General features: G+C 38.6%; 1 protein-coding gene across 1 annotated transcript in view; it reads right to left on the bottom strand.

Annotated features, from left to right (window-relative positions):
• The window catches only part of enpp1 (ectonucleotide pyrophosphatase/phosphodiesterase 1), a 30652-nt gene extending 28073 nt beyond the window's left edge, over positions 1 to 2579 (bottom strand). The window contains exon 1 of the mRNA XM_020628538.3: positions 2318 to 2579. Coding sequence (XP_020484194.2) covers positions 2318 to 2449 — 132 coding nt within the window. The 5' untranslated portion in view covers positions 2450 to 2579. The remainder of the gene's footprint in view (positions 1 to 2317) is intronic.
• Between the last annotated feature and the right edge of the window lie 14633 nt (positions 2580 to 17212).

Genomic DNA, 17212 nt, shown 5'->3' with positions numbered 1-17212 from the left:
TCCACATGAATAAGAATTCCTAGACGGGTATGAAAATATGCTGTTACGTAGTGCCGTGTCTGGGAATACTGTGCACTTACTTACTTAGCTTTCTCTTACAATAGGTGGAGAGAGAGAGAGAGAGAGAGAGTGAGAGTGTGTTTGAGAGAGAGACAGAGAGAGAGAGAGAGGGGGGGAGTGAGAGTGTGTTTGAGAGAGAGACAGAGAGAGAGAGAGACAGAGAGAGAGAGAGACAGAGAGAGAGAGAGACAGAGAGAGAGAGAGAGGGAGTGAGAGCGAGACAGAGAGAGAGAGAGAGATAGAGACCTGGGTTGGACAGGCTCCTGGGAAAGACGTGGTCTTTGTGGGTTGTAAAAAGTAAACCATCTGTCTGGAAGAAAAACCTTCTTGTCTGACTCTGACACACACTTCTAACTTACGTTTTGTCTCATATGTCTACAGGGAAATTATCTGTTTGGACTGAACAGGACAGCACGACATAAACTACATAAAAACAAAAACAGCTCAGTTTTTTTAGGAGCGTTTAGGCTGAAAAAGCAAATAAGGAAAAACACTAGCCCTGTTTTTCTTTATACCCCAAAACATTTCACATGAATTACACCGCGCAGTGTAAAGAATACCAGTATCACAATTACTAACAGATGCCAATGTATGATTGGAGTTTACTGTTGTTGTCTAGACTGTGTCCCACATGTGTTTCCAATCAATGCCAAGTAGACAGCAGCAGTAAACACAGGTTGTCTGAGGGCTGTGTGTATGCAGTCAGATAATTTCCTATCTTGACGGTTTATTTGTTAGTGTTGAGGTCAATCTGAAGACAAACAGTACAGCTACATCACTCTTCCACCTGAATAGTGCAATTTGGTTAACTGTAGTGTTTGATTTGATGATTTCACATTTCAAATATCATGTTTTTTAGATAAAGCCTCCACCAAAGCTGCATAAAATCCCTATCTAACACATTATTCATATATTTGTATTATTGCAGTTCTTATGGTTTTGGTCGTAATGTAAAGCCCCAAACTGTAGCCAAGATGAAGTGTCTGGTCCATGTTATTGTGTGGTTTGTCTGAATGTCTGAAGTGAAAGTGACAGATAAAAGTGTTAGAACATTTAGAAGCCCATCCAGCCTGCCTGTGTCCCTCCATTTTTACAGCCGTCAAACATCTGGAATAAACATCTGAAAAAAGGGGTCTGTTGCAAAACACAGTCGATGTAGAGAAAGAAAAGTCCTCTCCTAACTTTGTGGCTGCACCAGACTCTCAGCTGAGTCTTTCCCCTGTTGGATCACAATCAGCACTGTGTGGTCTGCGTTACACTGTAGCTAGAGATCATCTTTTCCACCTGCAGAGACACTCCAGGCCTCTGTCTTTTTGCATGGGAGTGAAAACATTTTGTGTCCACTTTCACACTGGCTGCTCAGAGCGTCTCAGCTGTTCGACAGCTGTAAATGAACTACACTGTAAACAGTGTCGAAATGTCAAACCTGAGGCTGTGGTTTTAGATTCCTGTTGAGGGATGACTTTGCCTTTTGAATAAGTCAGACACTGTCATAAAGTAATCTGCTGAATTTCATAGTTAATCATATCGTCTGTCAAATGTCAACGACAACAAAAAAATGAAAATGCTTCTCATAAAAAAACTTCCCAGAAACCTTGACATTTAACTTGACTTGACATTTTTGCTGTCCTGTTATATTCGACCACAAGTCCAAAACCAAAAGTGACAGCCTACAGTTCATAACCAAGAAAAGCAGCTAATCCTCTCTTTGTAGATGCTGTAACCAGAACATTTGGCAGTATTTCCCAATACTTGCTTGAAAAATGAAAAAAAAAAATAGTCTCTTCATGCTCTATGATAGTTTATGTTTAACTGTCACTAAAGTTTGAGTTTATGGGCACAATCAAGTTCATAGACACATTTCTGTGGTTTACAGTAGGCTATAAGTAGAGCTTAATAAAAATACAGATGAAAAAGAGGACTCTGTGTAAGGCCTATAGTTTAATTATGACCAACGTGTTGTACATTAAAGTACTTTTACATATTATTTAAAGTCATTTTTGATATTACAGTTAAACTCACAGCAAGACCCAATTCATCTTTGATTGACAGTGAGGCAAATTTGTGTTACAGATAAAAACAGCACCTTTTATCAGCTGTGTTTTTTTTTTTAATTGAATGCAAAAGTGGGAAAGTAAATCCCACTATGTGGCCTTGAACTGTTGTTTGTCGTGATAAGAGAAGGTTAGGAGGTGAGGCAGAGAGGTATAACCAATAGGTAAAAAAAAAAAAAAAAAACTATTTCCATGAAACGTACCGCAGAAATGATTTTCCAGTTATTTCTCTTCTTTCCCCGTTCATTGTTTCTCCTCTGACTCTCCACCTCTGAGGCCCCAAATAAAGACGCAGCCTGCTCAGAAGAGCTCCCCTCTCCTTTGGTTACGTCCATGCTGAAAACTCCAGCCAGTGTTTTCCTGGAGGGACTGAGACGCAGACACAACTTCCCCGGTGAGGAGCGTATGCTGTGGGTACGGTATGACCCTCTGCTCCAGTGTAGCACCGCCTTGATTCTTGACGTGTCCCAAGTTTTCGGAGACCTGACTTATCAAACTGCGAGCCTGATTAAAAAAAAAAAAAAAAAAGGCAGAGCAGACCTCAACAGTCCGCTATTTTGGTCATTTTCCAGCGAAGTCTGTAAAAAAAAAAAACGTCAACCAACTCAGCAAAGACTCGCAACTTAAAGTTTTAAAAGAAGAATGAAAGAAAAAAGAAATATTAGTGATTAATTATCTAACTCTACGTGACTAGGTGCTGTCGCCATCTGGTGCTCACTCTGGAGTGGTACACCCATAGACTGTAAAACAGATTGATTATTTACAGTCTATGGGAAGGCAGTCAACACCGGTCATTAAACTCATACCTGTTTTGATGAATTTACTGGCAAAATAATCCGTTTTACACACTTTAATTCAAATGAAGCACAGTTTTAAAGTTGAAAGTTTACATACCAAGGAATAACAGAATCAACTTTGTAACTACCTCAGCAGCAGTTAGAGTTATTGGTTAGTTTAATATCAACACCCTGTTAGCTTTAACACACCAGCCCTTTAGTTGGGGCTTCTTCTTTCATATTTACAACCTTTCATTTGTTCCCTCCTAATAAACAACAACAACAACAACAGGAAGAGCAGAATACTGAAAGTGTCATTATTCACTGAATGACATTTAGCAGCAACATCCATACATATTTATGCAATTAGCTTTCTTTACTTGATAGTAAATTATAATTCATATGGAGCCTTTTTGTTTAGCTTCAGTGCATCACATGTGGGGGTCTTCTAGGCTGTTAAAGATTTAGCTGCTTAGCGTATCGAGCGCCACAGTTCAACATAAACCTGTAAAAATAGTCACAGCTTGCTGAGCAGTTCTGCCTTTTCATTTCAGTTTAATTTGCTTCCCTTTAAACCTGCACATACACAACCTACTTCCTTATTTAGTCTCATATATGTTGTAAATAAATGTCTTGCCTACCTCCCTAAAACAGTAAACTTATCTTTTAACCGTTGTGTATAGGGACTCATTGTATTTCAGTTCCATACAAACATGCTCACAAGTAGCTACAGACTTTTAGTAATCCACTTCGCTACATTACAAAAGCATCCACAAGATGGCGATGTTGCAGTAGAGATAACACAACACTAAAGTTCCCTGTGGCAGAGATATTTTCATGGAGCCCAAAGAAGAGCTATAAATATAACAGAATACTGCCCCTGATCCCCAATAGCCTTAATACAGGAATATCACAGCTCTGTGGGGTCTTGGTTTACGTCAGATCCAGTTGTTGTCCAGTGGTGTGATAATGTAGATCCCATGTGGCTGTAACCCCTGACCTCTGACATTGTCCTGAACTCATAAAGAGCCCAGGGATTACTGTTCTCACTGCCTGTTTGTGTACCCTTGTCTTTACCAGTGGATGTGCAATTGCATTTCTGATCATGCTCCATATTTACTGTGTGTTATTATATCTGTGAGTGGATCGACCTGATTGTGTGTTATCACCTGAAGTTACAGGTGTGTTTTGTTTGTGTGTTCTCGTAGTTGCCTGTGGTGTGTATGTGACCTGCTCAGTGAACTGTGTGTCTCTGAGCAGACTGTCTCCCTACAGCTGTCCTCAACCTTACTGTATGACCTTTTAATGCTGACCTACACATGTAGCCCTTATTGTCCCCATGACATGTTATTCACATGTTCTCCTTTTGCTCTACAGACATCTCTCTCTCTCTCTCTCTCTCTCTCGCTCTCTCGCTCTAATCCATTGTTTATCAACCTGGGGTCCCGGCCCTGGGAAATGTATACAAAGGTCTGTTGGTAAGAACAAGTGTGTATGCATATTCTAATAGGATTTTAGCAATTATAATGTAGGTTAATTTTTTTGAAAGCAATGTATAACTTTTTTTGTGTGGGTCCTGGGGCGGTGGATGGGCTGTCCTTAGATACAAGTAGGAGGGGCTCCAAGAGAAAAGACAAAATCAAGAAAGTATTTTATCATTTGTAAAGAATATTTTAAACTTTCATCGAAAAAACTATCATTATAAAAGTCAAAAAAGTTAATACAACTTTAGAGCTGTTGTATTTAAGGTAAACCCTGAACTCTGAATGCCTCTAGTTTTCCCCAGATAGCCTCAAAGGTAGAAAAACATTAGATTTTCTACACTGTACAGTGTATGAGGTGTGTCATATATTGTTCATTGTATACTGCATGTGCTTGTTCAGTCACTTCATGGAAACTAATACATACTTACATGAAAGAAAGAAAAACATTTTTATGGTTGAATATTTTTCATCATTTTCTACATTTGCTTTGGTTCACCCCAGAATCAGCCAAATTTAATTTCAGCAATCCAAAACAGTCCAAAGGTACATTTAACATACCTCAATAAAATGTCTAAATATGACAAGCTCTGTCATATATTTAGTAGAGTAGTGACGCTTGATTCAGGTTAATGGTGCATTTCATTCACCTGTTGTGGTGAAACACTGGAATGACCCGATGACGTGTAAGAAAGAAGAAAACTAAATTCATCAACTATTGTTATTGTCAGTGAAATGAAAAGACTAACGTAGCTGACATGATTAAACCTAATGAGAAAACACCTAAATACATTACATCATCAGTGCTTATGACAACTCCAATGACCTTTCACCTTTTATCAACCAATCAATGGCCTTGGTCATCTGGGCTTTAAAGCTAAGTGGCTTTGAGTAACTATTGGCCCCAGAACATGTTAAAACAATAGGCCTGCTGTGCATGTTTTCATTATTAATTACTGTAATTGTTAATTCTTAATGCACTTCCATAATGTGGTGCATGTTTAATTTATTACATGGTTCTTTGATTGTTCTTGAATTCACACTCTGCATGTCTGCATTAGTTTAGTTCTTTACCATTTCGGGAAGAATAATTACATTATTAATCAGACAGCCCATGACTAAAACAAAAGTGAAGGCAAATGTTTGTAACACATTTTATACCCAAATGCAACCTAAAGGATTTCTTAGAGTAGGTGCTTTCTTTCATCAGCAACAAGTACATGCAACAAGTGATGCTGCAGTTATTTTAAATCAGTTTGACCGTCTCTACTTTATAAATCTACTGCTCTTAAATCAACCGAGCATCACTGTTGAAACAATTCAAAGCCTGCAGCAACACTTGAAGTGAAGTGGAGTGGCTTGAACCTCGGCCGAGCCACGACTTATGAATAACACATCGGTGGAAGAGCAGCAGGAGGTGTGCTTAAAGAATTCATCAGCTGACAGTTATGGGCACATCTTCCCCATGAGATTTACTGTAGGCGCTTGTAAATCTGCGATGAATTATTCATTCAGCATGACAATCCTCAGCACATTATATTGAAAGCTTCTGTCTTCTCAGACGTATCCGTCACTGACTACCTGTCAGCCAGGATTAACAGTAGAGCCGAGTGTCTTTGCTCCGCCGCCTGCTTTTGTTGTTGTCCCGAAATAATGAGCACCTTTCAAAGCTTTACTCACCCACAACAGGAGCATAAAATAGTGCTGACCACCCACTGACTTTGTGGACATGTGTGGATTTCTAACATCACTTTTGAGCTCATGGTATATTTGACAGAATTTGAAAGTACAAAAAAATAAGACACACATGTTTTTGACACTCAACACGTTTTTTTTTTTTTACCTGAAAAAAACTTCATTGATCTGACATGTGTGTGTACAGATAAGCAGAACCTGAATTTTGGATAATTGGAGAATAATGCCCACAAAAGGCTTATTGACGCCTACATCAGCCTGCTGAAGAACACAACTGGGCGGAAATGCTTCTCAATGACTCTTCTGAAATATTTTTCTCGCTCAATATGTTGAGAATGTTTGGAGGAAGAAACCACAGATTTTTTAAAAAAGAAGACAAAACTGTGGAAGCTTTCCTTTTTTTTAAACTTAAGATATTATCATAGGTGTACTGTAAGAGTTTGCCCCGAGAATAACTTTAATTCAACTTTTGGTGTATTTTTTTGGCTTCTATATTAATGCTACCTGTAGTTGGACACGTTCACAATATCAACAAAAGAGAGCATTAGAACGTACTGGCAGAGAAGAGAAAACATAATGAAGCAGTTTCATTACGGGTATGGAGATCGCACCAGTTGCGTGTCTACTGGCTATGGATGTGCGCTTGCCGTGAGTTTTTCTTGACCCTGCAGTGTCCTCCCATCAGCTCAGCCCGACTTCACACGGAAAATTTACTGGGGGGTTGGGAGGAGAGAGTCCAGGTAAAGTCAGAGGGAAATATTCGGCTGTTTGTGTTCACTCATGTAGCTCACCCTTAAAAAAAAAACTTCAGGAAGTTTTCAGGAGTTTAAGTTAAAGTTAAGACAGCAAATGTGTAGAATTCCTGATTAGTGGTACAGTACATAGCTAGCTAACCAATTTTTAGGTAACAATAATGTGAGCAGGTAACTGAAAAGATGCTAGCCATGCTGCTAGCTTGGCTGTAAACTAGTAAGGAAGACCGAGTACCATCTTTGGATACAGAATCTTTAAGCTTGTTCTCCTGACAGTAAGGTTGACATGAAAGGGAAAACTTCTCTTCAGAATCAGAAGACATTCTGCTCAAATTCAAACGAGATCAATAGCCTCTTTTTTCAATCATGACTAGTAAAACAACAACAACACACCTACGGAAAATGCTAAATGTCCGGAAAACAAACTATCACTAGAGCTTTCTAGGATTGACTATGACTGGCATTGTGTGCATTAAACTGACAGTATAAAATAAAAATGACAGTATTATTGAAGGAAATATTTTAGCTTCTGTACATTTGGTGATGCTACTTTCAAAAGTGGTGTGTTGATCTTGTTTGCCAAGAGAGAGGACAGGACAGCCGTGCAAATAATGACAGACAGCAAGCCAGTCAACAAGTACGACTCACTCCTGCATTCCCGTATGACCAGTGCACGTGGGACTTAAAAGTAGAGAACAAGCAAGTTAAGAGTGACAGCCTGATTGGGGGGAACAGAAGTCAGCTCAGAAGAAAGAATCCTCCCACAAACACAGAGCTGACATTGTGCACTCATATTTTAGAGATTTGAAGAGCTATTAGCTTTTGAATAGTATCTAAATTTGAGGTTGGTTAAGCTAGATTATTGTGAATCACTTGTCATGCTATTCCTAACTACCCACTTCCTCTAATTCATTTGAAGCACTTTTTTTTTGCTGGAAAATAAAGGCTGACTTATTTGGCATGACAAAAAATAAGAAGTAGGATCTGTGGCATCATGACTTTTTGTTTGACGGTAAAAGAAGTGTTGGTCAATGTGCACAAAGAGCAACCACCGAAAGGGAACTAAAAGTGTCCGTCAGGGAAATGTGTGGAAAACCACTGGATTGAATCAGCTGACTGTACTCTGATCTCTGAAATTCTGCAATATGTTGGAAACAATCATCAATCATCATGTGGATTCCGTCATTGATATTAACTTTGGGCTAATCATGTGTCTGTCTGGTCACGTTCAAGTTCAAGATGACTGATCAAAACTTTACAAGTTTTTAAACTTTCAACAGGACGAAGGGAGTCATTGTCAGATTATTGGCCTTTACATAAATATAACTAAATAATCAAAGTTAAGAAAGATGATTACTATTTCACTTTATTTATATTTCTTTTAAAAAGGAGGATTGTGTTAAAAAACGAGCTTGTATCACCTTCTTGTTTATTCATTTTAAACGGTTAAAAACGGTTCAGCAATTTTGTTTTTTACACAACTTAAGGATTCCTCTACAATTGTATATTTCAATGTGTTTATACTTGTGTATGTGAAAATACAGTTTGAAATGATTTAAAGAATACACTTTTACTTTATAGACGCAAACATATGAATAGATTTTTCTCTAAAACTTAAACTTGCCCAAAATTACAACTTGTCTCATAGACCTTTCAATATAAGTAACACATGGAAAAAGCTATTCTTAGAACTACATTCTAAATGATGGGAAAACAAATCTTTGCCTCAATAAAAGAGACCAAAATACCAACAGAGCATAGCGGTTTGTGTGCCAAGTGCCAGCATTCAAATATGATATAAAAAGCTAAATATTGAGGGTAATCCAAGCCCTACATTTTTACCAGGAAAAAACCTGAGACATGCTGTATAAGAAGGTCAGAATATCAAATGTTAAAGCTTTCATGACCCAGCTCAAGCTTAAAAAAACAGCGCAGTCAATATCTGTAAGTATGACAGCCCTTCAAGTGAGCAAGTTTTTGCTGCAAAGACTAAATTGAGAATGTATTTCATTCTGAAATAAATTACTTCAATAAGGGATGAGCTACCTTTTTTTCTAATGCAGATCTGGCTAGAATGTCAAAGCCAAACAATTGTTTTTAATAGAGTTTAAAGCTTCTGAAATATAGCTCAAAATATTAAAAATGTACAAAGATAACAAAGCTGAGTCTATAAGTCAACCTCCGTTACGTTTAGAAAACCTCTTGGAAAAACAACTAATTTTACTTTTTAGACCTTTATGAAGTCTGGCAATTCACCTTTTGGTTAACATGGACTTTGTTTAGAAGAAGAAGATATACCTTATTAATCCTGCGAGGGGAAATTCAATTTTACACTCTGTTGAACATGCTACACACACGAAGGCTGGAACACACACACATGCACAAACAGGATCCTGTGGACATGTACTAATGGAGAGATGTCAGAGTGAGGGGACTGTCCACAGCGAGCGCTCCTGAGCTGGTGGGGGGAGTCCGATGCCTTACTCAAGGGCACCTGAGCACTGCAGAGGTTACCAGAAGCCGCACCGGCGACCCTCCAATTCCCCACTGATTCCGTAGATATGTGAGTTTAATATGAGTGAGTATCTGTTCTTAAAGCTGTAAATGCCATGGTAAGTGATTAGCTCTGTAGAGTTAGCCTGTGACAAATTATCAAAATTAAACTTCCTTCAACGCTCAATTTTTGCAGCCAAAAATCATCACTCTCCAGTCCTGCCTCCTCTTCACCTAGTCAAGCCTCTCCACCTCCTCCTCCTTGCTGCACACCTGTTTCTCATCCTTAATAAAGCCCTGCAGTGTTTTAAAACCATTGTCTTTCATCCACTCTTAGCCAGATTGTCGGCCCGTTTGGATAGAGAAGTTTGTCTGCTATTTTCTTGAAAAGTTTTTCTATAGTGTTAAACTTGTTTGTTGCCTGGCAACACGTCTGCCACAACCTCTCCTGTCGGACATCAAGCCATACTGCTCCTTTTTTGGACAATAAAACCCCTTGAAACTTGTGTTTGTTGTGTTGCTGTGGTCCAGCCTTTAGTGAAATCGTAACAGTTATGGCTCCCAGGGGATTAAAAAGTGAACAATTTCATTTAAAGTAGCATTATCTTTTTTTTTTTACTAATAAGCAAAGCCCTTGTGATTGCAGATTCATTTAGAATAAAATGTATTTATTGCCTTTTGTGCTGTGTGATTCTAAGTAAACACAAAAATGTTTTGATGATTCAATTAATATATAATTATAATAAAAATATTTAATTTGTGGTCATCTCTTTCAGATAATAAATAACTGTAATGAGATTTGCTTATCTGAAGCTTCAGTATGAGCAAAAACACCTTTCTGTTAAAGTTTGTGTTCTTTAAGTAAACATGGTATGTTGTGACATTTACATTCATTGTGTTAATAACTTCCTATACTTTTAATGTCTGAGGAACCTCTGAACTAAAATAAAAATTTTAGTCCTTTCAGACAACCAGACAGACAGAGAGGACAGATGGACAGCCCGATGTCCGATCCATACGGAGCTCAGCTGGAAATCTAAGGAGCTGGTGTCTTAATACCGTTTGTCAGACGTGTCACTCAGTGGGGGCGCCCAACTGCAGCAAGAACGCCAAGTCAGCTCTCTCAATCATTAACTTCCATCAGTATGTCAGCAGGGCCGGCCAATCACACTCGGTCACCTCAGAGAAACTCTTGAGGTTCTGAAAAGGTTGTCACTCATGTTGTGCATTTCTTCTTTCAAATTAAGATAAATTAGAATTCAGTTTTGTGTGAAGAAAATGCCAGTTGAATTCGCTTTGAAATAAATTGAACTGTCTTTTAATTATTTGGGGAATTTAAAGGAGAAAATGCGTCGTCTTTAACTCATCTTTTCCCAGGATAACTATTTTATGTTGCACACATTTTTTACTTTCAACATCTATTCATAGTATTGATACATAGCTTTTTAAAATCTAACAATTTTACCTAACTACATAATCGATATTTCATAAATTTCGGTGGTACTGTCACAAGTTTATTTTTAGCCCAATCCATGATCCTGCCGTAGGAGATTGCCCATTATTGTAAATATATCCCTGCTATTTTCTCTGCCATTGATCCATTTTGAGCTCAATCAATAACCCACATCCAATATGTGACCTTTCACACTTCAGACTGAATGAGGTTCATGCTGTCAATGTTGATTATAGATCTATGTGAAGAAAATCTGGAGACAGGGGAGAAATCACTGCATTAATATTCACAAAGAGACGAGTGTTATGTAATAAGACAACAGACGTGACAGTGTTCATTAGAGAGGAGGACATAACAAAATCGTAGTAGCCTTTATGTGTCGTACAAAAAGTGTGTCCTTAAATCAGCAATGGGTGGATGTTGGTTTGAAAATAATTCAGCAATCGTTCAAATCAATCAAATTATTTTTTTGGTGTTTTTTTTAAATAACATTACCTTACATTATAGCCCTAAGAGGTTTCAGACTCTTGGACAGGTAATAGAAATAAAAAAAATGTCTTCATCATTTGACGATGTTCACATTATTATTTTAAGTTTATTCATTTTTCTTACATGACTTTCACATTTTACATGTCATATCTGTTATGTGACAAATTTTTCAGGACATAAATTGATAATAACAAAAGGAATGACCCCCCTTATTTGTATTTGTACACTTTCAAGTTAATAGCTTTTCTTTTAAGCCTCTTTTACTTGTTTACATTAGTTGCTCTGTAGCTCATATTTTTGCAGACACTTCAAATGGATCACTTTCATATAAACCATTGGATTGGGAAAAATGTCAACTTGGCAATATATATTAATACCAACAATGATTTGAGGTTGTACATTAGGAAATCTTGTGAAGATTTGGAAAACCAGCATGTATATTTCCTGAAATGTTTTCAGTTCTGTGAGGTTGTGTTCATGCACAGCAGAACCTTCTGAAAATTTACATGGACATGCAAACATGCTCTAAATTATAACGCTAACATGGCGGATGGTTAGAAATTCCCCTACAGGGACAATGACACATATAGTATCATATTGGAACGCAACACAACGTAATGCAACGTAATATAAAGTAACATAATGTTATGTGATGACCAGGTGCAGTTAATGAACAGTATGAGGAAATTGCAAAGTATGAAAAAGGATAGTGACTCAGTGACACTGTTTGGCATCCATGGTTTGACAAGTCAATACATTTCAAACTAAAAATCGGAATATTCTTCAACCATAGAGCAATCAATTGTGAAACAAGTGATTGTCATGCAGAATGATTTGAGGTTTGACCCATAGTGACACAGCCCAGGAAAACAACTCAACCAGAATAAAACACCTGGAGGGTCTGTAGATCAGAGGTGAAGTTTCATTAACGCAAACCTTTAAACCTTATTTCAAAGTGTTCTTTATCTCTAGGCCTGGAGAGCAGTGCAGGTGTATCTTTGTCACAGGGGTGTTGAAGCTAATAAACAGATTTACCTTCAATCGGAAGGATGTTTGGAATAATTATCAAATGTCAGCAGGAGCAGGAGCAGGAGCAGAGTCACGGATGCAAAGCAAATGATGAGAAAATGAAAGGCTTTAATTGAATGTCAGTGGGAAGCTTCAGGCCACGTTGAACCTTGTGTAATGAGATGTAGGCAGCTGAAGGGCACCCCACGATGCTTTGCTGGTGGTGGTGAGGCGTGGGTACAGACTCAGGATGATGGTGGCGGGGAGGGGAGGGGTGGGGGGGGTGGGGGGCTTGGTGCTCCTGTGTCCCAGGGTTTGCCTCTTAATGATGTCCACTTATAATGCCATTATGTAATATGCTCTTCAGTGATGTTTAGTCAGCCTTATTCACCCCAAGCCCAGCCAACAATACTAGAGCCAACATGCCAACCGTTTGTGTATGCAGGACTATATATGAACAGTGTATGTGTACATGCACACATATAGTATCATTATTTTTGCCTGGATGGTCTCAAGATCAATGTGCATCATTTCCAGGAAGTATGGATTTTTCTTTACCTCTGGGATTTGTCAGCTTGCCAATAAAATGCAAAAGCATGTTAACTATGACAATGTGAATGAAACCATTTTGACAAAACATGTCTCTGAAAAAATAAAGACTAATTAACTATATTGACCAATTTGAAGACCCTGTATGACTTTTCAAAGGATATATATATATTTTTTTAGAAGTACCTGCATATATCAAATGATTTATATTCCATTGACTTCATAAGGAACTGGGGTGCTTTGCATTCCGGCTGTGAAGCATTTGAAATGAAAGTCAGCACCTCCAAGTCTAAGGCCACTGTTGCTCCTTCTCGCTGGAGAGGGAACTTAGCTGCTCTTTTGGGTTGATCTAGATTCCAACCCCTCACTTAAGCTCATGAGCGTTGGGACCAAATAGGATATGACTGTGGCAACAAGTGTTCATGATGAGTTTCCTCTACTGGGTGGTTCAAGCCTTAGAGATAGCGTAAGGAGTTCAGACATCCAGAGGAAGCTCGGCACACAGAGGCTTTTCCTTTGCATTAAACGGAGCCAACGGTGTGGAGGTGGAAGCTCATCAGAATGCCTCCTGGGTGTCTTCCTTTGAAGGTTTTAAGGTACGTCCAACTGGTTTGAGTAGACCTAAAATATGCTGAAGGAATGAAATATCTAATTTTGCCTGCTGCCACCATAATCCAGCCCGGAAAAGAGTTAGAAAATGTGTGGATGAATAGCGATTACTAAATACTTTTGAGTCAACTTTACTTGAAGGGCATCATGTTGGCATGGATGATTACGTACTAACCATGTCCCGAGTTTGCTTCCTTGTTGCTTTTTGTTCATCATCCATCTCTTCTCCCTTCATGTCTATTCTATGTTTTGCAGTGGAGGCAAAAAAAAAAAATCACAGAAATAAAGATGGTAGCATATGTAAAAATGATTTAAAAAAATGGTTAATATTGGCAGATCAAATACGGCCACCAAGCAGTAAAATGAGTTCAAATGTTTTGGCCACATCTACAAAATTCCATGTAAAGATGAGGTTGGGACACATGATTGTGAGGTCTCACGTCTGGTTCCAGCTCTGCTGCAGTCACACGCGGTGCCTGGTGACCTGCCTGCATGTATTGTTTCCCCCTCCTGAACTTTCTGCTGACTGCCTTATTATCTGAGTGTCTTTGCATATCACAGAGGACACATTTCAAAGAGTATGTCATCTATCTGAAGGCCACAGCAGGGGATGAATCACAGTTAAATCACAGTTATGAGATGCAAAGCGAATACACTTTGACACTTATTACGTCTGCAGGGTTTTCTGTTTACTTGACTTGTTTAGTCTCAGATAAAAGTCACAGCACTTTAGAGATCAAATAAATATTGCAACCGGTATTACTTTTGTAATTTAAAAAAATTACATTTTGCAATCTGGAGACTGAGCAGTCTGGAGAGATCCCCCCCCCCCCCCCCCCCCTGTTGACTGAAAAAACATGTTTGGCTTTCAGACACCATTTTAAAGAACTAATGAGTCAGTAAAACAGAATCAATATTTGACCCATTTATGTTTAATTTTCCCCAGTGGACATCGGCCAGTGGGAACTTTCATGAGGCAGCAGTGTACTTTTTGGAGGCTCCATTTTTGGACACACACGAGGTTCAAAGTACATCAAAGCTGTGACCTCAGTGGGGACTCCGCAGCCTCTCCAAAATCGCAGTAATGAGGGTCCAGGCTTGATCCCCTGCACAAATCACCGGGGGTCAGACTGCCACCGGAAAATTTGGTCTGATGGGTCAGTAGCTACAGGAAGTACTAAAGCTCATGAGGATGTATTGGTGATTATGCAGTGGAGGGTACACAGAGAGCTGGCCAGCCTGCAGCTGAAGCCCCGCAGGTCTGCGGGACTCTACAGCTGAGACCAAGGCTTTTATTTCAGCCGAGGAATAAACAACACACACACACACAACAAAGAGCACTTTTAACACATCCTCTTTCTGCTGACCTGTAAACTTGTAGGGTGGTTTCTTATGCATTTGGTTCTGATGAAATGAAACCTGTTAGGAATGTGGCTCCCACCTCCTTATTGATAAGCAACAAAAAGGTGAAAATCTAAAGGAACATCTGACCATGTATAAGGTGGAACAACTTATTGTTCTACCTGGTTAGCTAACATTAGACAACAGCTTACATAAGCACACACATAACTGTTAGAAAATGTTACACGATTAGATAGAAAATGACTTCATTCTAAGCTAATGTTAGTGTTAGCTATAGCTGTAAGTTTATGCAGGAACATAAGCTAGGATTTCATACTTATTTGATGACCCATTTGATACGGTTAGACATTGTGTAACTTTAGTGTTTAGCTACTTCATAGCTAGATTTTATCTGGTTGTGTTACATGGTAAAATCGGAAAGGGGGAATATTCCTTGCTAACATCGATTTCAGCTAACTAGGAATTGGTTGTCTGCTGATGTTAGCACCTGTGGCTAAGCTGTTGTTAATGGGTTTCCAAGTATGTTGTCTTAACCTGATGTATGGTTCCTCAGGATTTTCACTGTCTATTATTTTGCATTGAGGATGCGCCGAAGTAATAGCAATTTTTTTGATTCAACACATTATAAGGAAATACAAACCTGGGAACAGCAGTAAGACATTATAACAACATTTAATCATCACACCGTGAGTGAGATGCCAAATGGCCGCCATTTGATTAAACTGTGTGTGCTTAAATATGTAATATCGTCAACAAATCTCAAGACCAATCAAAGAAGAATTGTCTTTATCCAAAGCTATTACCTCAATCATCCATGCCAAAGGTACACTTATTTATTGTTTACAAAGAAATATACTAAGGAAATTCAACCTTCTTAAGAACGATTTTTTTATGTTCAGATATGTTTCTAAAGATGAACATCCTCAGCAGGACCAAAATAGCCTCAACTTATTTTCAACAGGAGAAGTGCAATGAACCTGTATAGATCTTGATGGTCTATTGATCTTGATCTTTTTATTGTGATAGGGTCAAAAACCATCATAACAGTTTTCTCTTAAGTTTATAACCTATTCATATTGATAAATCAAAACCCCTTTATACACCTGTGACAGGTTAAAAATGCTATTTGTTATGTCTTATGTATTTACCTCCCAAAGGGCATTATTTGAAAAGCCAACCTTTTTGATCAAAGTGTCATGGATTAATTGACGTATTGATCGGGCCGGGGCTTGCAGCACTTCAGTCTGTGGAGGTAGGATTTATGCAGGCTCAGTCATGGTTCACTTGACTGACCTGGTTATTGAAGCCAGAGCTATTTTTGGGCCCGGGCTCACAGTGTGCAACTGAAGATTGGCCAGGTCCTATCAGTCAATGATAGAGCAGGTGAGGAGCAGCACAGATGTCATCGGCTGTCACACGTTGGTAGATGCTGTATATATTGCAGATATGTTATAGATTACACTGATATACTGTATGTGAAATTCTGTTATTGCACACAGAAGTATCCTTTTGTAACTAAAGAATGACGTTTAAAATGAGCAAGAACCAAATGTGGTCAAAATGTCTTCTTTCTTTTGGCCATACTTGTGCTTGTGTAGTAAAAAAAAAAAAAGCCTTTAATTTCAAAGAAAAAAATGCAATAATGACAAATCAAATCAGAACAGGATTTCCACTGAGCCAATCAGAATCTCCCTTTCCCACTGACGTGCGAAGCATCAGGGTACCACAAACTGGAAACCGCTGACACAGAAGGTCATCAAAGTTGGCCACAGTTAGACTTTCACTTGACATTTTGTCTCTCTGCGTCAAATCATCATCATCACATGCTTCTGTTTTTACGTACATACATAAGAAATTCACTCAGCACTCGCCAATTCTTCAGCTTAATTGCTGGTCAGAGTAAACATCAGATATTTAAACAAGGGTGGAAAGTTTCGTCTGAGGTTTATTTGTGCACAAGCTTGAAAAAATACTTGAAGTATTGACTTGCTGCACAGGGAAAAGATGAGGTCAAAGAGTGGACCTTTGGGTTTTCCTTGGAGCCAGACTAACTGCTGGATTCTGGAGAAGTTCTGTGTTGCAACATGTTCAGGGAATCACTCATAAATGAAAAAAAAAAAAAAAGCTGTGAAGGTGAGTGAATTATGGGGCTTTTTTACTTCCTGATACTCTGCTGAAGAAGCTCAGCGGGACCAAAACCTACTCCACAAGTCTCATAGGAATTAATATGATTTTCTTATATTCATATAGTCTCATACAGACAGGATTTTAGTGTCCACATAACATGGCTCCATGCTAGATGTCAATTTTTCTGTACTCATTTCTAAGGGTGTAACAGTTAGTTAAATCAATTCAGTGGCGAGCAACTTGAGTCTGTTGGGACTAGAGTTGAGAACCTGAGGTTTGCAGATCAAAGAATAGCATTTGAATT

This window comes from Labrus bergylta, chromosome 15 (genome assembly GCF_963930695.1).
Source record: "Labrus bergylta chromosome 15, fLabBer1.1, whole genome shotgun sequence".
Taxonomy (NCBI): Eukaryota; Metazoa; Chordata; class Actinopteri; order Labriformes; family Labridae; genus Labrus; species Labrus bergylta.
Note: the sequence above shows the minus strand (reverse complement) of the source record. Positions and strands in the feature narration are given on the sequence as shown.